This window comes from Microcaecilia unicolor, chromosome 3 (genome assembly GCF_901765095.1).
Source record: "Microcaecilia unicolor chromosome 3, aMicUni1.1, whole genome shotgun sequence".
NCBI lineage: Eukaryota > Metazoa > Chordata > Amphibia > Gymnophiona > Siphonopidae > Microcaecilia > Microcaecilia unicolor.
Window position 1 is genome coordinate 54,409,638 of NC_044033.1, and position 18,447 is coordinate 54,428,084.

The 18,447-nt window shown below is 47.6% G+C and overlaps 1 protein-coding gene across 3 annotated transcripts in view; it reads right to left on the reverse strand.

Moving 5' to 3' along the window:
* Nucleotides 1-10,076: 10,076 nt before the first annotated feature.
* Nucleotides 10,077-18,447, reverse strand: part of C3H6orf120 (chromosome 3 C6orf120 homolog) — a 28,038-nt gene continuing 19,667 nt past the window's right edge. For 2 of the 3 annotated variants that reach the window (XM_030194633.1, XM_030194634.1), the window contains one exon: nucleotides 10,077-10,882. In XM_030194633.1, coding sequence (XP_030050493.1) covers nucleotides 10,267-10,824 — 558 coding nt within the window. In that variant the 5' untranslated portion in view covers nucleotides 10,825-10,882 and the 3' untranslated portion in view covers nucleotides 10,077-10,266. Of the gene's footprint in view, nucleotides 10,883-11,494; nucleotides 11,507-18,447 lie in introns of those variants that run through there. The other variant, XM_030194636.1, reaches the window with a different exon arrangement.

The window sequence follows — 18,447 nt, forward strand, 5'->3', positions numbered from 1 at the left end:
GCTCAACTGCAGAGTTGTTCACAAGATCTTCCGAGAGTGGGGCACCCCCTCGGTGGATCTTTTTGCCACTCAGCTCAATCACAAGTTCCCTCAGTTCTGTTCCAGACTTCAGGCCCACGACAGACTAGCGTCAGATGCCTTTCTCCTTCATTGGGGGAAGAGCCTGTTGTACGCATATCCTCCCATACCTCTCGTGGGGAAGACTTGCTGAAACTCAAGCAAGACTGAGGAACATGATTCTGATTGCACCCTTTTGGCCGTGTCAGATTTGGTTCCCTCTTCTTCTGGAGTTGTCCTCCAAAGAACCGTGGAGATTGGAGTGTTTTCCAACCCTCATCGCTCAGAACGCGGGGGCGCTTCTGCATCCCGACCTCCAGTCTTTGGCTCTCATGGCCTGGATCTTGAGAGTGTAGACTTTGCTTCCTTGGGTCTTTCTGAGTGTTACTCTTCTAAGTGGAGGAGGTTTACCATCTGGTGTGACAGCAAGGCCCTAGATCCTCACTCTTGTCCTACACAGATCCTGCTTGAATACCTTCTACACCTGTCAGAGTCTGGTCTCAAGACCAACTCCGTAAGAGTTCACCTTAGTGTAATTAGTACTTATCATTATTGTGTAGAGGGTAAGCCTATCTCTGGACAGCCTTTAGTTGTTTGCTTCATGAGAGGTTTGCTTTTGTCAAAGCCCCCAAACCTCCACCAGTGTCATGGGATCTCAATGTCATTCACACCCAGCTGATGAAGCCTCCTCTTGAGTCACTGAATTCCTGCCATCTGAAGTATTTGACCTGGAAGATCATTTTCTTGGTGGCGGTTACTTCAGCTCGTATAGTCAGTGAGCTTCAAGCCTTGGTAGCCCATGCTCCCTATACTAAATTTCATCATAACAGAGTAGTCCTCCGCACTCACCCGAAGTTCCTGCCGAAGGTGGTGTCGGAGTTCCATCTGAACCAGTCAATTATCTTGCCAACATTTTTTTTTCCCCGTCCTCATACCCGCCCTGCTGAACATCAGTTGCATACATTGGACTGCAAGAGAGCATTGGCCTTCAGACAGTCCGCCCAAATGTTTGTTTCTTTGATCCCAACAGGAAAGGAGTCGCTGTCGGGAAATGCACCATTTCAAATTGTCTAGCAGATTGCATTTCCTTCACTTATGCCCAAGCTGGGCTGACTCTTGAGGGTCATGTCACGGCTCATAGTGTTAGAGCCATGGCAGCGTCAGTGGTTCACTTGAAGTCAGCTACTATTGAAGAGATTTGCAAGGCTTTGACGTGGTCATCTGTCCACACATTCATATCTCATTACTGCCTTCAGCAGGACTCCCGACGCAACAGTCGGTTTGGGCAGTCGGTGTTGCAGAATCTGTTTGGGGTCTAGAATCCAACTCCACCCCCCTAGGCCCATGTTTGTTCTGTTCCAGGCTGCACTCTCAGATAGCTGTTTCTTCGTAGGTCAATCTCTGTTATGTCCTCGACATTGCGAGGCCCAATTGACCTTTCTTTGTTGTTTTGAGTGAGCCTGGGGGCTAGGGATACCCCACGTGAAAACAAGCAGCCTGCTTGTCCTCGGCGAAAGCGAGGTTACTTACCTGTAACAGGTATTCTCCGAGGACAGCAGGCTGATTGTTCTCAGCAACCCGCCCACCTCCCCTATGGAGTTGTTTTATTTTTTATTTGCTTTTAATTTAACTGAGGCGGGATCAGACGCGCGCGGGCGGGAAGTTGGCTGCGCATGCGCAGTACATCCGTCCCGCGCTTTGCTGGCTGTCGCAAAGCTCTTTAGATTTTACTAGAAAAAAATCTCCGTTCCTGGGGCCGCTGTGGACGCCGACCCACATGTGAGAACAATCAGCCTGCTGTCCTTGGAGAATACCTGCTACAGGTAAGTAACCTCGCTTTATATAAATACCCTATTATTAATACATATCACACAAGGGAATGCCACTACTGCAAAACAAACAAGATGTCATACAAATCTTTACAGTTTTTTTTGTAAAATACAAAATTATTAACACCCACTACTACTCTTTCACATCCATATACAGTGGCATTCCCTTGCTGATTTTGTAAGTTTGCCCACTGACAAAGACATGAGCAGCCCATAATTGAAGGGTAGGTTATTAGTAACAGTGAGAGATAGCACATCACAAATTAAATCCGGAAAATCACAGCAGATTATCAAATAGATATTGAGAATGACACAGGTAAAATCAGAACAGAATCAAAACCAAGTCTGACAATGCACAGCTGAGGTCTTAAAGCTGTACATAGCTTATCTATTATTTTGCTTTGTGTTTCTATGATATGTATATTGGCTGTAAATTACCTGGTATAATTTTTATAGACAGGAATCTCATAAATTTAATTAAATAAAAAACACACAGACGTCTATTAACATGCCTGCTAACCCATATTATTTAAGAAATAACACAATTGGTAACTTTTTAATCAATAAACCAAAGAATTTAAGATTCTCTGATCAACACCTAGTGGAGACCCCTTCTATACATGAAGTAAGATTGGAAGAATATGGTAGAACAATTTTCAGGGCTGCAAGTCCTTGGTGGAATTGCTTACCTGTATCTTTAAGAACAGCACAGAGCATGGTTTTATTAAGAAAGGACTTTAGAGTTTTCTATCTCAGCAGGGTATATGGGATGAAACCATAGCTGTCTATGTGCTAAACTATGTTTGTTTGTTTTTCAACAGAGCTCAGTATATGCTTAGGTTTAGGTAAGAACTCAGAATTGTCTAATACATATTTATTAAGAATGAAGTAAGGGTGGATGAGGCTTGGGTTATTTTTAAAATATATATACACTTTTAATGTTTTATATAAGAACATAAGAATAGCCATACTGGGTCAGACCAATGGTACATCTACTACTACTACTACTACTACTATTTAGCATTTCTATAGCGCTACAAGGCATACGCAGCTTCCAGCAGTGGCTCACGCAGGCCACAAGTACCTGGCAGAAACCCAATTAGTTGCACCATTCCTTGTAACCAATCCCAGAGCAAGCAGTAGCTTCCCCCACATCCATCTCAATAACAGACTATGAACTTTTAACTTGTCCAAAACTTTTTTTAAAACACAGATATGCTTGGAGGCAAGAGGAGCTGGAAGAGGATAGAAAGGAGGAGGGCTTCACCAAGGGAATCAGGTATGAGATACAAATGACTGGACCTCAGAGACCGAGTTGGGAAAAGGGGGGGAGAAGGGGTAAGGGGATTGCAGAAGAAAGAGCGGGGGAGGGGGAGAGGGAATGCTATGGGGAGAAGGAGGAGGGGATAAAAGGGTTTTGTAGGTGATAATGTAAAGCATTGAAGTTACAACAAAAGCCATTAAAAACCAAAAAAGGGTGGGTAGGGTTACAGGGTTGGGAAGAGGGAGGGGGTAACAGTTCAAAAATTACTTGATGATGTAACCACTATTGGGTTGGCACTCAGATGGTTTTGTTAACAAGGTTGTTGTTTCGTTTTACTTGTAAACTGAATGTGGTGACTGTTCGCTCTGCTGAATCATCAATAAAAAATTGTTGAAACATAAAACACAGATATGCTAACCACATCCTCTGCCAGCTCAACTATTCTTTCAATTAAAACATATTTTCTCCTGTTTTAAAAATATTTCCATACAATTTAATTGAGTGGCCCCTGGTCTTTGTACTTTTTGAATGAATGAAAAATCGATTCACCGTCACCCCACTCAGTATTTAGTAGACCTCAATCATATCCCCCCCCCCCTCAGCTGTCTCTTTTACAAGCTGAAGAGCCCTAACCACTTTAGCCTTTCCTCATATGGGTGCAGTTCCATCCCCTTTATCATTTTGTTCGCTTTTCTTTGAACCTTTTCTAATTCTGCTATATCTTTTTTTGAGATACAGTGACCAGAATTAAACACACTATTTGAGGCGAGGTCACACCATGGATCGCTACAGAGGCATAATAATATTTTTGGTCTTATTTTGCATCCCTCTCTTAATTATTCCTAGAATTCTGTTCGCTCTTTTGGCCGCTGCCGCACACCAAGTGTTCTTTGGATTGTGCAGGTTAGTGAGTGATGTAAATAACAAAATATAAGATTTTCAAGTCTTTGTACATCATGAACTTTTATTTTCCCATCTTTCATTTTTTTTTTAGCAAGAGAGAATAGGATAATAGTTTTTATGGCCCTCTGGCCTTTCAGCTCAACTGGAAACCATTTCCAATGGATGGTGCCCCCATAAACCAGCATTCACAACTACCTGTCTTTTTATTCCGCCCCCCCTCCTCACTTTCTATCCCTTCCCAACTCTTAGCTCATTAATTCAGCAGCAGCAGCAGCAGCAGCAGCAATACTTGGGCAGAAAAAAACACACCAAAGTCTTTCATTGGAACCCTACAATCCTGATCCCAAACTCTAATCACTAGTACGATGATGAACGCCTGCATGCCACCACTGCCAATGAAGCGATCATCCCATGTTTCTTGTTCTTTTCATTTGGTTTCTTCCTCTGGCTTGTCTTTTCATCAGTGCTGAATGGATAGTAAGAAAATTGCCTCCATTATGGATCTGATAAATGAAGCTCACAGAGTGCAACATCAGGTGACCCTCAGGGGGAAGAATGCTGGCTTCGGCCTAACCCCTGGTAAGCCTTTCCTCGGTTGAGAGGTGCCCAGCTCTACCACCGGCTGCATTTCAGGTGCTGTGGAGGACTTGCAGCTCATCTGCATATCCTTTACAGCCTTCTCCGGGGTGACTCCCAGGTCCACTCCGATCCACTCAGGGCCTCCGCTCTAGGTGCCGCGCACCATTTTCCACTGTACACTGCAGGAACACATTGTCCACCCTCTGTATTCATAATCTCACCATCTCTTTTTTTTCCTCTTCCTTTTTCTCAGCTCTCAACCTTCAACATTTCCTTCCTTACATTTATCCATCTCCTTTCCATCTGAGTACATCTCGCCTTCGTCGCTGTCGTCATACCTCTCCTACTCTTCTCCGTACTCTCCTGCTACTTCTCCTGCTCTCCGCTAGGGACATTAATCCCAATCCTGGTCCTCCACATCAGCTCTCATCCTATTTGTGCAGGTCACACCGTGATATCTCCAATCTAATTTCTGTTCCTCTCCTCCCCCCTTCTTTCCTGCCTTTCTCTTGCGCTGTATGGAATGCCCACTCTGTCTGTAACAAACTTTCCTACATCCATGACCTCTTTATCTCTCCATCTGCTTGCCCTAACTGAAACTTGGCTTTACCCTGAAGACTCTGCATCAGTCGTGGCCCTATGCCACGGAGGTTATCTTTTCTCCCATATTCCTCGCCCGGTTGGCCGCGGAGGTGGTGTCGGGCTACTACTTTCACCCTCTTGTAGATTTCAACCTCTTCTGCCACCTCGGTCTCACTGTTTTTCTTCCTTCGAAGTCCACCCCATCCGTCTATTTGCTCCTCTGCCTCTCTGAGTAGCAGTCATTCATCAACCCCCTGATAAGTCCCTTTCTCACTGACTTTGATGCCTGGCTTTCCTTCTTTCTTGAACCTTCATCTCCTTCCCTCATTCTTGGGGATTTTAACATTCATGCTAATGATCCCTCTCTTATGCTTCTCAGTTTCTTGCTTTAACATCCTCTTTCAATCTTCAACTGTGCTCCACTGCCCCCACTCATGGCCACTGTCTTGATCTTATCCTCTTCTCAAACTGCTCACTGTCCAGTTTGTGCCTCAACTATTCCCCTCTCTGACCATCATCTGATAACTTTCACACTTAAACACCCTCCTCCCCAGTCCCATCCAATCTTAACCAATACATTTAGGAATCTTCAGGCTATTGACCCTTATACTCTGTCCTCCAGTATTTCAAATCTCTTTCTCTACCACTATCCAGCTTATTTTTGAAAGTTAAAGACGCCCATATTTCGATCCAAATAGGAAGATGGGCATCCGTTTCCCGTGGGCGCCCAAATCAGTATAATTGAAACCCGATTTTTTGCGTCAACTGCAGTCCGTCACGGAGACGAACAAAGATCACGGGGGTGTGTCAGAGGCGTGGCGAAGGCGGGACTGGGGTGTGGTTATCGGCTGAGGGTGTCTTTAAGCTGATAATCGAAAGAAGGGTGTTTTTGACGAGAATTTGGTCCACTTTATTTGGACCCTTCTTTTCAGGTCCAAGTCCCAAAAAAGTGCCCCAACTGACCAGATGACCACCGGAGGGAATCGGGGACCACCTCCCCTGACTCCCCCAGTGGTCACTAACCCCCTCCCACCAAAAAAACCCCACTTTACAAACTTTTTCCCAGCCTGTATGCCAGGCTCAAATGCCGTACCCACCTCCATGACAGCAGAATGTGTTCTATCCTCTGACAGCCTTTCCCTGGTTCTGATGTGGGTCTTGGGTGAGTGTGACACCTTTTCTGTTAAGTGCACTGCAGAGTCACATCAGCAATGCATTGTGGTGGGTCTAGGGTAGTGGGCTCCGTGATTCCACTAGCTTGTGTTAAATGCTCACGATGTTGGTAGTTGGTAGGATCTACTCCCATGGTGCTTTTCCCTCTGCTTACTGGGTCAGAGTGTGCCCTGTTTTGTTTCCGGTAGTCCATGAGGTAGTGGCCATTTGTGTAAGACACTTTTAGATCCCTTTCATGTGTTATCCACGTTACAGCACATAGTTCTTACCTTGAATGTTGCTGAAAGAGTGCATTGTACACCATTCTGCCAGCTCGGACCTACTGCTAATCTCAGTAGCAGCGAGACTCGTTGCCGGTGGGGCACAACCTCTGATCTGCAGGGAACTGTGAGTAAAGGTGCTTATTCAAATAAAGGATGTTTTCAGCGAGATTAGTCTTCAGGTGTGAACTGCTGTGCCAAGGTTATACACCAGCAACAAGTCCTGTCCCTGGAGTACTCTTAGTGGGTACTGCAGTGCACTTCAAGCAGGCAGACCCAGGCCCCTCCCCCCCCCCCCACCCGTAACACTTGTGGTGGTAAATGGGAGGCCTCTAAAACCCACTGTACCCACATGTAGTTGCCCCCTTCACCCCTAAGAGCTGTGGTAGTGTTGTACATTTGTCCTTCTCACAACCAAATGGCTTGGATTGGGACGTTTCTGAGCTGGGCGTTTTTAGTTTCCATTATCGCCAAAAAAAAACCCGCCCATCTCAGAAGGGACCAAATCCATGGCATTTGGTCCGTCCAAACCGTATTTTCGAAACGAAAGATGGACGCCCATCTTTTTTGAAAATACGGTCTATCCCGCCTCTTCAAATACCCGATTTCAGACATAGGCGCCCATGGAGAGGGGCGTTTGCATTCAATTATGCCCCTCCACGTTATCCAAGTCTGTCAATGAGGCTGTCTCTTCCTATAATACTATTCTCTCTTCTGCTCTGGATACTCTCGCTCCTCCCATTCCCTGTTCTGTAAAACTTACCAAACCCCAGCCTTGGCTGACCTCTAAAATCCGCTACCTACATTCCTGTGCCCGCTCTGCCGAACGTCTTTGGTTGAAATCCCATGCTGACTTCATACATTTCAAATTCTTGCTGACCTCCTTCCAGTCTGCTCTTTTACTTGCCAAACAGGGCTATTACATCCAGTTGACAAAATTCGCTTGGCTCAAACCCTCGACGTCTCTTTGTCACACTGAACTCTCTCCTCAAAGTGTCTTCACCTCCAACCCCCCTTCAGTTCCCCCCAGACTCTGGCTGAGTACTTTCATGATAAGGTTCACAAGATTAAACTTGAATTCTCAACCAGGTCACCTCCACCTCTCCTTCCCTTATTCCATTCTCTCAACCCTCCAACCCCTGCCTCCTTTTCTTCCTTTTCTGAAATCACTGAAGAGGAAACTACACATCTTATTTCCTCCTCAAAACTAACTACCTGTTCCTCTGATCCTATTCACACCCATCTACTTAACACTATCTCTCCTACTGTCATCTGTCATATCCTCAGTCTTTCACTGTCCACTGCGTCTGCTCCTGATGCCTTCAAACATGCCATAGTCACACCACTCCTTAAAAAACCTTCACTGGACCCTACCTGTCCTTCCAACTATCGCCCCCATCTCCCTCCTCTCTTTCCTATCCAAGATACTTGAATGTGCTGTTCATCGCCACTGCCTTGACTTTCTTTCATCTCAAGCTATTCTTGATCCACTTCAATCTGGCTTTCGCCCCCTTCATTCAACTGAAACAGCGCTTGCTAAAGTCTCCAATGATCGGTTCCTGGCCAGATCCAAAGGTCTCTATTCTATCCTCATCCTTCTCGATCCATCTGCTGCTTTTGACATTGTTGATCACAGCCTACTCCTTGATACGCTGTCCTCACTTGCATTTCAGGGCTCTGTTCTTTCCTGGTTTTCTTCTTAACTCTCCCAGCGTATCTTTAGTGTATACTCTAGTGGATCATCCTCTACTTCTATCCCACTGTCAGTTGGTGTACCTCAGGGATCTGTCCTGGGACCTCTTCTTTTCTCCATCTATACTTCTTCCCTTGGTACTCTGATCTCATCCCATGGTTTTCAGTATCATCTTTACACTGATGATTACCAGATCTACCTCTCCACACCAGAAATCTCAGCAGGAATCCAGGCCAAAGTATCAGCCTGCCTGTCTGACATTGCTGCCTGGATGTCCCACCGCCATCTGAAACTAAACATGACAAAGACTGAGCTTCTTATCTTTCCTCCTAAACCAACCTCTCCTCTTCCCCCATTCTCTATTTCTGTCTCATCAGCTCGTAACCTTGGGGTCATCTTCGACTCCTCCCTCTCCTTCTCTGCACATATTCAGCAGACTGCTAAAACCTGTCATTTCTTTCTCTATAATATCACTAAAATTCACCCTTTCCTTTCTGAGCACACTACCAGAACCCTCATCCACACTCTTATCACCTCTTGCTTAGACTATTGCACATTGCTTCTCACAGGTCTCCCACTTGGCCATCTCTCTCCAATCTGTTCATAATTCTGCTGCATGACTAATATTCCGTCAGTGTCGTTATGCTCATATTAGCCCTCTCCTCAAGTCACTTCACTGGCTTCCTATCTGTTTCCACATACAGTTCAAACTCCTCTTACTGACCTACAAGTGCATTCACTCTGCAGCTCCTCAGTACCTCTCCACTCTCATCTCTCCCTACATTCCTCCCCCAGGAACTCCGTTCACTGGGTAAATCTCTCTTATCTGCACCCTTCTCCTCCACTGCAAACTCCAGACTCCGTTCCTTTTATCTTGCTGCACCATATGCCTGGAATAGACTTCCTGAGCCGGTACGTCAAACTCCATCTCTGGCCGTCTTCAAATCTAAGCTAAAAGCCCACCTTTTTGATGCTGCTTTTAACTCCTAACCCTTATTCACTTGTTCAGAACCCTTATTTTATCATCCTCACTTTAATATTCCCTTATCTCTTTTTTGTCTGTCCTAATTAGATTGTAAGCTCTGTCAAGCAGGGACTGTCTCTTCATGTTCAAGTGTACAGCGCTGCGTACATCCAGTAGCGCTATAAGTAGTAGTAGAATTAAGCATGAATACACGTTCACATTTTTCTGTTTAATTAGTTTGATATTACAAGTGTATGTTTTAAATCTGCAAAATATGCCTAAGTTTGTGCTGTTGGAATAGATTAATTTCAATGATTAAAACATAAAACATCTTTATGTGTATATTCTGAGAACGGGCAAAAAATAAGCTGGTACTAACTCAACTATAGAGATTAAGAGACTGCCATTTAAAAAATGCACATATGGAAAAGTAAGCTACAGTTACCTATATTGTTACTGAAGTTACCTCTTAGAGGTGGTTCCATATGCAAAAAAAGCCAGAAAACTGATATTTCTCTTAGAAAAACATATTTCAATTTTATTGTCTTCTTATAAAATATAAACTTGCATACTTCTACAGATTCCAGATTTTAAATTTGAGAGATAAATTTACACAAAATATATTTAGAAATACTAAAGCCAAAATGGAATTGTCACCTTAATCAATTTGGTTAGTAAAGAATATATATTGTACCTCCCTAATTTAAAAACAAAAAATGAAAAGTAGAAATATCAAGCCCCAAATTGTACCATATAAGACTTTTTTCTTTTCTTTTTTTTTTTTTAATAGAAAACTAAATACCACCACCATTTTTATCTGTATGCTCCACCCCTATCCCAAAGCAAATATTAGAAAAAAATCTATATGCTGGATATCTAAGGAATTTATCCCAATTCTCACTACAAACAAGATTCCATTTTCCAAATATTCCAGTACATAGCCATTTGATACTGCATTTCAATTAAAATAGAATCTCAAGGACTAATTTCAAAATTCCTACTAGTATAGTCCAAAATATGGATTCTTCTTCCTGAGATGCATCTTGTGGTAAATGCTGCTTCTTTTGACTTGTCTCCATCTTCTCTGGGTCATATGATGATTCAAGAAATGGATCTGATTCAAGTGTTCTGTCATAATATACTTTCATTTCATATTCACTCTCCAGGTAAGAGGGATGACCATAGACTCCTATTCCCACTGGACGCTGGAAATGAGCTGGCACAACAATAACATCCTGGCCACAGGTTGCTGACTGTAATTCATATTCATCAAAACTGGGATGAAGGGTTGCATCAGATACATACAAATCTGCATCGCCTCTTAAACTGTGCATTTTAAGTATTATTTTCCCTTCATGATTTAGCCTTAAATAGCTATAGTTCCCAGCTCCAATCTGACCCTGGACAACATGAAGAAGCATCCATTCAGCCGGGGCTCTCTCTTCCTCATAGCCATGCGCTAATAACAATGCTTCCAATGCTGACAGCATATATAGGATGCCTCTCCACTGTGCTCTCATAGTTCTAAAAGCTTCACGTCAAATGAAGATTCCTTTTCCTATGTTATCTGTAACCATCCTGCTCATAAAAAAAAAAAAAAGAATGGTTAAAGACCGAAAATGTTAACTTGGTATAAAATCAGCTTGTAATGTAGTGCATTAAAACAAAATTTTACAATACCATTTATACAATATAATATGAATAAGCAGTGTAAGTGTGAATGGTAAGATTATCTATTTGCAGCTATTTTATAAAGAAACTTGGTGGAATGTTCACTAAGCTGTGTCAAAAAGCTTGCACAGGTGTTACCGCACATTAAACTAACGCTTAACCTGCATTAAGACAGTACAGCAAAAAATCTATACTAGCTGCCTCAACACCTGGATAGGCAGAGCATGGGCGTTAGGGTGGAGCAGAGGCCATCTGTGACAGCTGGTGCGCAGGTCATGACTACAAGGTGTCACAAATGCTAACAACACTGCAAATACAACCATCTCAACAGGAGACAGTAATTGCAGCACAGCTATCACCAGTCTGATAACACAGCTGGCTTGGGTCACTCCGCCTCCACCACCTCCAACCCCATCCAGGCCCCCCCCCAAAGCTGTAACAGCGCCTATGCAGTAAACGCAGTACATCCCCTGCATTACTGCATAGGCTTGGCACTCACGGAAAAATTATGTTTCATACCTGATAATTTTCTTTCCCTTAATCATAGCCGATCAATCCATAGACTGGTGGGTTGTGTCCATCTACCAGCAGGTGGAGATAGAGAGCAATCTTTTGCCTCACTATATGTGGTCATGTGCTGCCAGAAACTCCTCAGTATGTCGATATCAAAGCTCCATCCGCAGGACTCAGCACTTAGAGAATTACACCCACCACGGGACACTCTGCCCAGCTCACCACTGCCGAAGCGGGGGAGGGGAAATATTCCAGCGCACCACCGACGGGGCGGTGGGCGGGAAACCACACCCGCCGACGCGGGGAGAACTGGCTTATCCTGCTACCGCAACCGCGGGAGTAGCTGGCTTACCCTAACACCACCGAAGCAGGAGGGATACAAAGCTACCCTACAGCCGCACGATGCGGGAGGGAGCGCCGGCATAATTTGGTTATCAATCCAGCCACCGCCGAAACGGGGGGAGAGGAAGCAGCAGCTTACTGTAACACAAAATCGTCTCAACGTGAAGAGACTTCAATTGGAAGAACTTGAACACGAAGTCCTCGTGAACAGGAAATGAAGACTGAACTTGAACCTGAAATATAACCAGAACACAAACAATACAGATATCTGGGAGGGGCTATGGATTGATCGGCTATGATTAAGGGAAAGAAAATTATCAGGTATGATACATAATTTTTCCTTCCCTATTATCAAGCCGATCAATCCATAGACTGGTGGGATGTACTGAAGCAGTACTCACCCAGGGCGGGACATGGAAATCCCTGAACGCAACACTGAAGCCCCAAACTGGGCCTCGGCCCGAGCAGCCACATCCAAGCCGTAATGTCGTGAGAAGGTATGAGCCAACAACCAAGTAGCCGCTCTGCAAATCTGTTCCAAGGAGACAGATCTGGACTCCGCCATCGAGGCTGCTTGTGCTCTAGTAGAGTGTGCCTTCAGCTGAATAGGCGGAATCTTCCCCACCGCCACATAAGCTGACGCGATCGTCTCCTTGACCCAACATGCCACTGTAGGCTTAGATGCCTGCAGACCCTTACGAGGGCCTGCGAACAGCACGAACAGATGATCCGACTTCCGGAAATCATTGGTCACTTCCAAGTATCTGATGATGACCCGTCTAACATCCAGGTATTTGAGCGCAGGGTACTCCTCTGGGTAATCCTCCCTACGAAAGGAGGGTAGGAAAAGCTGCTGATTCACATGGAATCGAGAAACAATCTTGGGCAGGAAGGAAGGCACTGGGCGAATCGCAGGAACGGTTCTCTACACGAGAGCGCCTGGAGCTCGGAAACTCTTCTGGCTGATGTGATAGCCACAAAGAAGACTGCTTTCAACGTCAGGTCCTTCAGCGATGCCCTTGGCAAGGGCTCGAAGGGCGGCCTTTGCAAGGTCCGTAGTACCAGACTGAGATTCCACGTAGGCACTATCGAGTGCAGAGAGGGGCACAGGTGATTAACTCCTTTGAGAAAGCGTACCACATCCGGCTGTGAAGCCAGGGAAGCCCCCTTCAGACGACCCCTGAAGCAAGCTAGAGCCGCCACCTGGACTTTCAGCTAACTGAGCGACAGGCCTTTCTCCAGCCCCTCTTGCAGGAACGCCAACATTGAAGATATTGGAGCAGTGAAGGGCGATATAGAGCCTGCCTCGCACCACGACGCAAAGGTACGCCAAACCCTGGCGTAAGTGGTGGAAGTAGAGCGCTTCCTCGCTCTCAGCATAATGGCGATGACCTTGTCTGAGAAGCCCTTCTTCCTCAGCCGCTTCCGCTCAATAGCCAGGCCGTAAGACCAAAAGGGGAGGGATCCTCCATCACCACGGGACCCTGATGTAAGAGGCCCCGCTCCGCTGGTAGCCGCAGAGGGCCGTCCACCGAGAGTCTGACCAAGTCCGCATTCCAGGGACATCTGGGCCAATCCGGACCCACCAGGATCACCTGGCCCGGATGTTTTGCCACCCGGCCTAGCACCCTGCCCATCATGGGCCAGGGCGGGAACACGTAGAGAAGCTCCTGTGCCGGCCACTGCTGGAGAAGAGCATCAACTCCCAGGGATCGAGGGTCCCGTCCTCTGCTGAAAAAACACGGCACTTGGCAATTGGCCGAGCACGCCATCAGATCCAGGCTCGGCTGGCCCCAGCGTTTCGCGATGGCCAAGAACGCCCGAGCAGACAGCTGCCACTCTCCGGGATCCAAGTTATGGCGACTGAGAAAGTCCGCCTTGACATTCATGACTCCCGCAATGTGGGCCGCCGACAGCTGTTCCAGATTCGCTTCCGCCCACAGGCATAGCTTCATGGCCTCCTTGGCTAGAGGGGCGCTCCACCGTGGCATTGTCCGACAGGACCCGTACAGGCCTCAGCGCCAGTACCGGGAGAAACTCTAGAAGCGCCAACCAAATGGTTTAGAGCTCCAGGAGGTTGATGGACCATTTCGTCTCTGCAGGAGACCAGAGCCCCTGCGCTGTCCGTCCCAGGCAGTGGGCTCCCCAGCCCGTCAAGCAGGCGTCCGTCGTGACGACAACCCACTCCGGGGTCGTAAGAGGCATTCCTGAGGACAGCTTGCCTGGCCTCAGCCACCAGCTCAGCGCCTTTTGCACCGCTGGATCCAAAGGAAGCCGTACGGCGTAATCCTCCGAGACTGGAGTCCACCGCCGCAGAAGAGAGTGCTGTAGTGGTCTCATATGACCCCTGGCCCAGGGCACTACCTCCATCGTGGCCGTCATGGAGCCCAACAGCTGCACATAATCCCAAGCCCGAAGAGTCGAGGAGGCTAGGAACTGGCCCACCTGGGTCTGAAGCTTGACGCTCCGGTTGTCCGGCAGGAACACTCTGCCCACTTGGGTGTCGAATCGAACTTCCAGATACTCCAGGGACTGAGTCGGGCGCAGCTGGCTTTTCTCCCAGTGGATGATCCATCCCAGGGAGCTCAGAAGAGCAATGACCCTGTCTGTAGCTCTCCCGCACTCCACATAGGAAGGGGCTCGGATCAGCCAGTCGTCCAGATAGGGATGGACTTGTACTCCCTCCTTGCGGAGGAAGGCCGCGATGACCACCATTACTTTGGAGAAGGTCCGCGGAGCCGTAGCCAACCCGAACAGAAGGGCTCTGAACTGGAAGTGTCGGCCCAGCACTGCAAAGCGCAGAAAGCGCTGATGAGGCGGCCAAATGGGAATATGTAGGTAAGCTTCCTTGATGTCCAGGGAGGCCGGGAATTCTCCCTTTTTCACCGCAGCTATGATGGAGCGGAGGGTCTCCATCCGGAAGTGCCGAACTTTCAAGGCCTGATTGACTCCCTTGAGGTCGAGAATAGGCCGAGCAGATCCTTCTTTCTTTGGCACCACAAAGTAAATGGAGTAGCGCCCCTTGCCAAGCTGATCTACTGGGACCGGGACCACCGCGCCCAGGCGGATCAGGTTGCTCAAAGTCTGTTGCACGGCAGCTGCTTTGACCTGTGACTTGCAAGGAGAGTTTACAAACCCGTCTTTTAGGGGTCGGCAGAACTCTAGCTTGTAGCAGTCTCTGATGACTTCCAGAACCCAAGCGTCTGAAGTTACCCTGGTCCACTCGCCCAGAAACGAGGACAACCTTCCTCCTATCTGCACTGGGCCATGGACCAGGTCCCCGTCATTGGGTACGCGACCCTGGGGGCGGGCCGGAGGACGAACCTCCGGGACGGCGGTCCCTACGAAAGGAATGCTGCTTGGGGGAGAAGTACAGTTTGAAGGAAGTGGAGGCAGAGGAGACCGACTTGCCCGGGCGATACCGACGGGCTTCCTGGAATCGGCCCTTAGAGGAACCAGGACGGGCACTGCTGGCCCGAGTCCTGACCTCTGGCAACCTCTTGCTCTTGGACGTGCCGAGCTCCGTCACGATCTTGTCCAGCTCGTCCCCAAACAGCAGCTTGCCTTTAAAAGGCAACTTGGCTAGGCGAGATTTAGAGGCATGGTCAGCAGACCAGTGCTTAAGCCAGAGCCACCGCCGCGCAGAGACTGTCTGAGCCATGCCCTTGGCCGAGGCTCTCAAAACATCATATAGCAAGTCTGCCAAGTAGGCCAAACCCGACTCCAGGGTCGGCCATTCCGCCCTCCAGGAAGGGTCCGAGGGGGAAGCCCGCTGCAAGACAGTCAGGCATGCCCTAGCCATATAGGAGCCGCAAACCGAGGCTTGCAAACTCAGAGCGGCCGCCTCAAAGGACGACTTTAAGGCCGCCTCCATTCTCCTGTCTTGGGCGTCCTTCAGGGCAGTGCCACCTTCCACCGGCAGCGCCGTTTTCTTAGTCACGGCAGTGATTAAGGCATCTACCGTGGGCCAGACAAAGGCTTCCCGTTCCCCCTCAGGAAAGGGGTACAGACGGGACATAGCCCTGGTTACTTTCAGGCTCGCCTCAGGGGCATCCCATTGCGCTGAAATTAAGGTCTGCATGGCTTCATGAACGTGGAAGGTTCTAGGCAGGCGCTTCGTTCCCAGCATAATGGCGGAACCAGTAGAGGCTGAGAGAGAGCCTTCCTCCGGAGAGGCAATCTTCACAATGCTCATGGCCTGCACAAGCAGGTTGGGCAAATCCCGAGCGAAAAAGCCGCGCTGCAGAGGGGTCGTCCGCTCCATCCGAGCGAGGATCAGTCTCTTCCATCGATTCCGCTAAGGATCTCTGGGAGAACTCAGACACGCTGCCGTCATCCACATCAGAGTAGACCGAGTCCCCTGAGGGTGGAAGATCCACCCGAGGGCGCTTAAGCATAGAGGCCTCATCACCCCGATCAGAGAGGTGGGCAGGGGCAGGGTTCTGCATAAGGAAGGCTTGATGCAGCAGCAAAATGAACTCAGGGGAGAAACCCCCCCCAGTCTATGCATTTCTGCAGCCTGTGCCGTGGCCCTAGAGGCGCCCTCCATCTGCGCTGCCAGTAGCGGGGAGAGGCGTGTTGCGCGTCCAAAATGGCGTCCGGCGTGAAACTCCGAGGAGCCGCGCGGGAAGAAGGGCGTTTTAATTTTGCCGACTTCTTACTGTCGCCTGATTCAAGGGCGACCATGCTGTTAACGTCTCCCATCTCGAGGGCGGCCCAAGAAGAAGCCGACCGAGCCGCATGGCCGGTCACGACCAGTAGGGCGGCAAGCAGGGGATGGGCGCCTAAGGCGGGAAAGGCCGCCGTGCCGGAGGAAAAGCCGGTGAACTCTCCCGGTTCCGAAAGGGCGCCCAAAAAGGGCGACTCTACCTTCGATCCCCCCGCTTCCCCGCTAGGCGCAAACGCGTTCTGGGAAGCATCTTTTCGCGCCCTTGCCATCCGCGGCCGTAGCCACGTGGAGACCGTTCGGGGAACCCCCTGCCCGCTAGTAAAAGGTAAAAATTACCTGCTTCTTGCTCCGAGCAGCGACGACTTGTTCCAGTGAGCAGCTGCAAATGGACGTCCTTTTTGAACAGGTAAAATTTTGTTTTTTTTTTTAACGGAGCCAGCGGGAGGGGGGAAGCAAAGGAGGGACCTGGCACCACCAGGTTTGCACTTGCTCACGAAGAGCCCTCAACCCCAGGTACTCAACAAAACCTAAACAATTAGGCTTGGAGACCTAGCCAGAGCTGCTGCTGTGTGACCACACACCTGCTGAGATAGAGAACATACTGAGGAGTTTCCGCCAGCACATGACCACATATAGGGAGGCAAAAGATTGCTCTCTATCTCCACCTGCTGGTAGATGGACACAACCCACCTGTCTATGGATTGATCGGCTTGATGATAGGGAACATACTTTAACTGCACAGTAGCCATATTGGACACGGTGCAGTATATCAAGTCTCTGGAATAAATAACTAAACTTTTGCATAAGGTGCAGTAAGTGTAAAACCTTACCATACATTAGTAAAATGTCCTTGGACACCTGTCTCTTTATAAACACTAGCACAAATAGTACCCAGAATGAAGCCACAGAAATGGCACCTGCTCAGGAGCAGGTCTAAATGTTAGCAAATAAAATACTCGAGCAAACCACAACTCCACTCATGCACCACCCCAAACACCTCCCCTAAACATACCTATTCTAAAGTCACCTATAAGTTTGTACCTAATTGCACCATACATACTTTTAAGTCTCAGGTAATTTTATAAAAGCCCTTTTACACATATGAAACAGTGTTTTAAGCATGAAAAGGGTTTATAAAATGACTTCCTTACTGTGCAGTCAACAATACACAAAAATATTCAAATTAGAATAGCTCTTGCATTCTAGAACATACTGTTTACCTATTTCACATCTATTGAAAAGTTGATTTCTCTTTATGAAAAGATCCAGATGTATTTTGTTAAATCTAACCCTTAGTAAATATCGTCCTACACAGCAGATGTAATCTAAAACGTATTGCTAAATAATTCAAGCAACCCTCAATTGTTACACTAAAACCCAAATCATACATCCAGCGCTTCCATTTCTCTCCCACCCCGATTCTACTGAAGAGAGCCATTTTGAAACAGAACTGCTGACATGGCTGCCTTTGAGTGTGGGGCCACAGTGATGTGAAAAAGTCTCCCCCCTCCCAGCCACCTCATGATTTACATAAGAATAGCCATACTGGGTCACAGCAATGGTCCATCTAGCCCAGCATCCTGCTCCCAGCAGTGGCCTATCCAGGTCACAAGTACCTGGCAGAAACCCAATTAGTAGCAACATTCCTTGCTACCAATCCCAGGGCAATCAGCGGCTTCCCTCATGTTCAACTCAATAACAAACTATGGACTTTTCCTCCAGGAACCTGTCCCTTTTTTTTAACCCAGATATGCTAACCACCATTACCATATCCTCCAGCAACAAGTTCCAGAGCTTAACTATTCTTTGAATGGAAAATAGTTCCTCCTAGTCGATTTAAAAGTATTTCCATGCAATTTCAATGAGTGTCCCCTGGCCTTTGTACTTTTTAAGTGAAAAATTGATTCACCTCCACCCGCTCCACACCACTCAGGATGGAGTAGACACC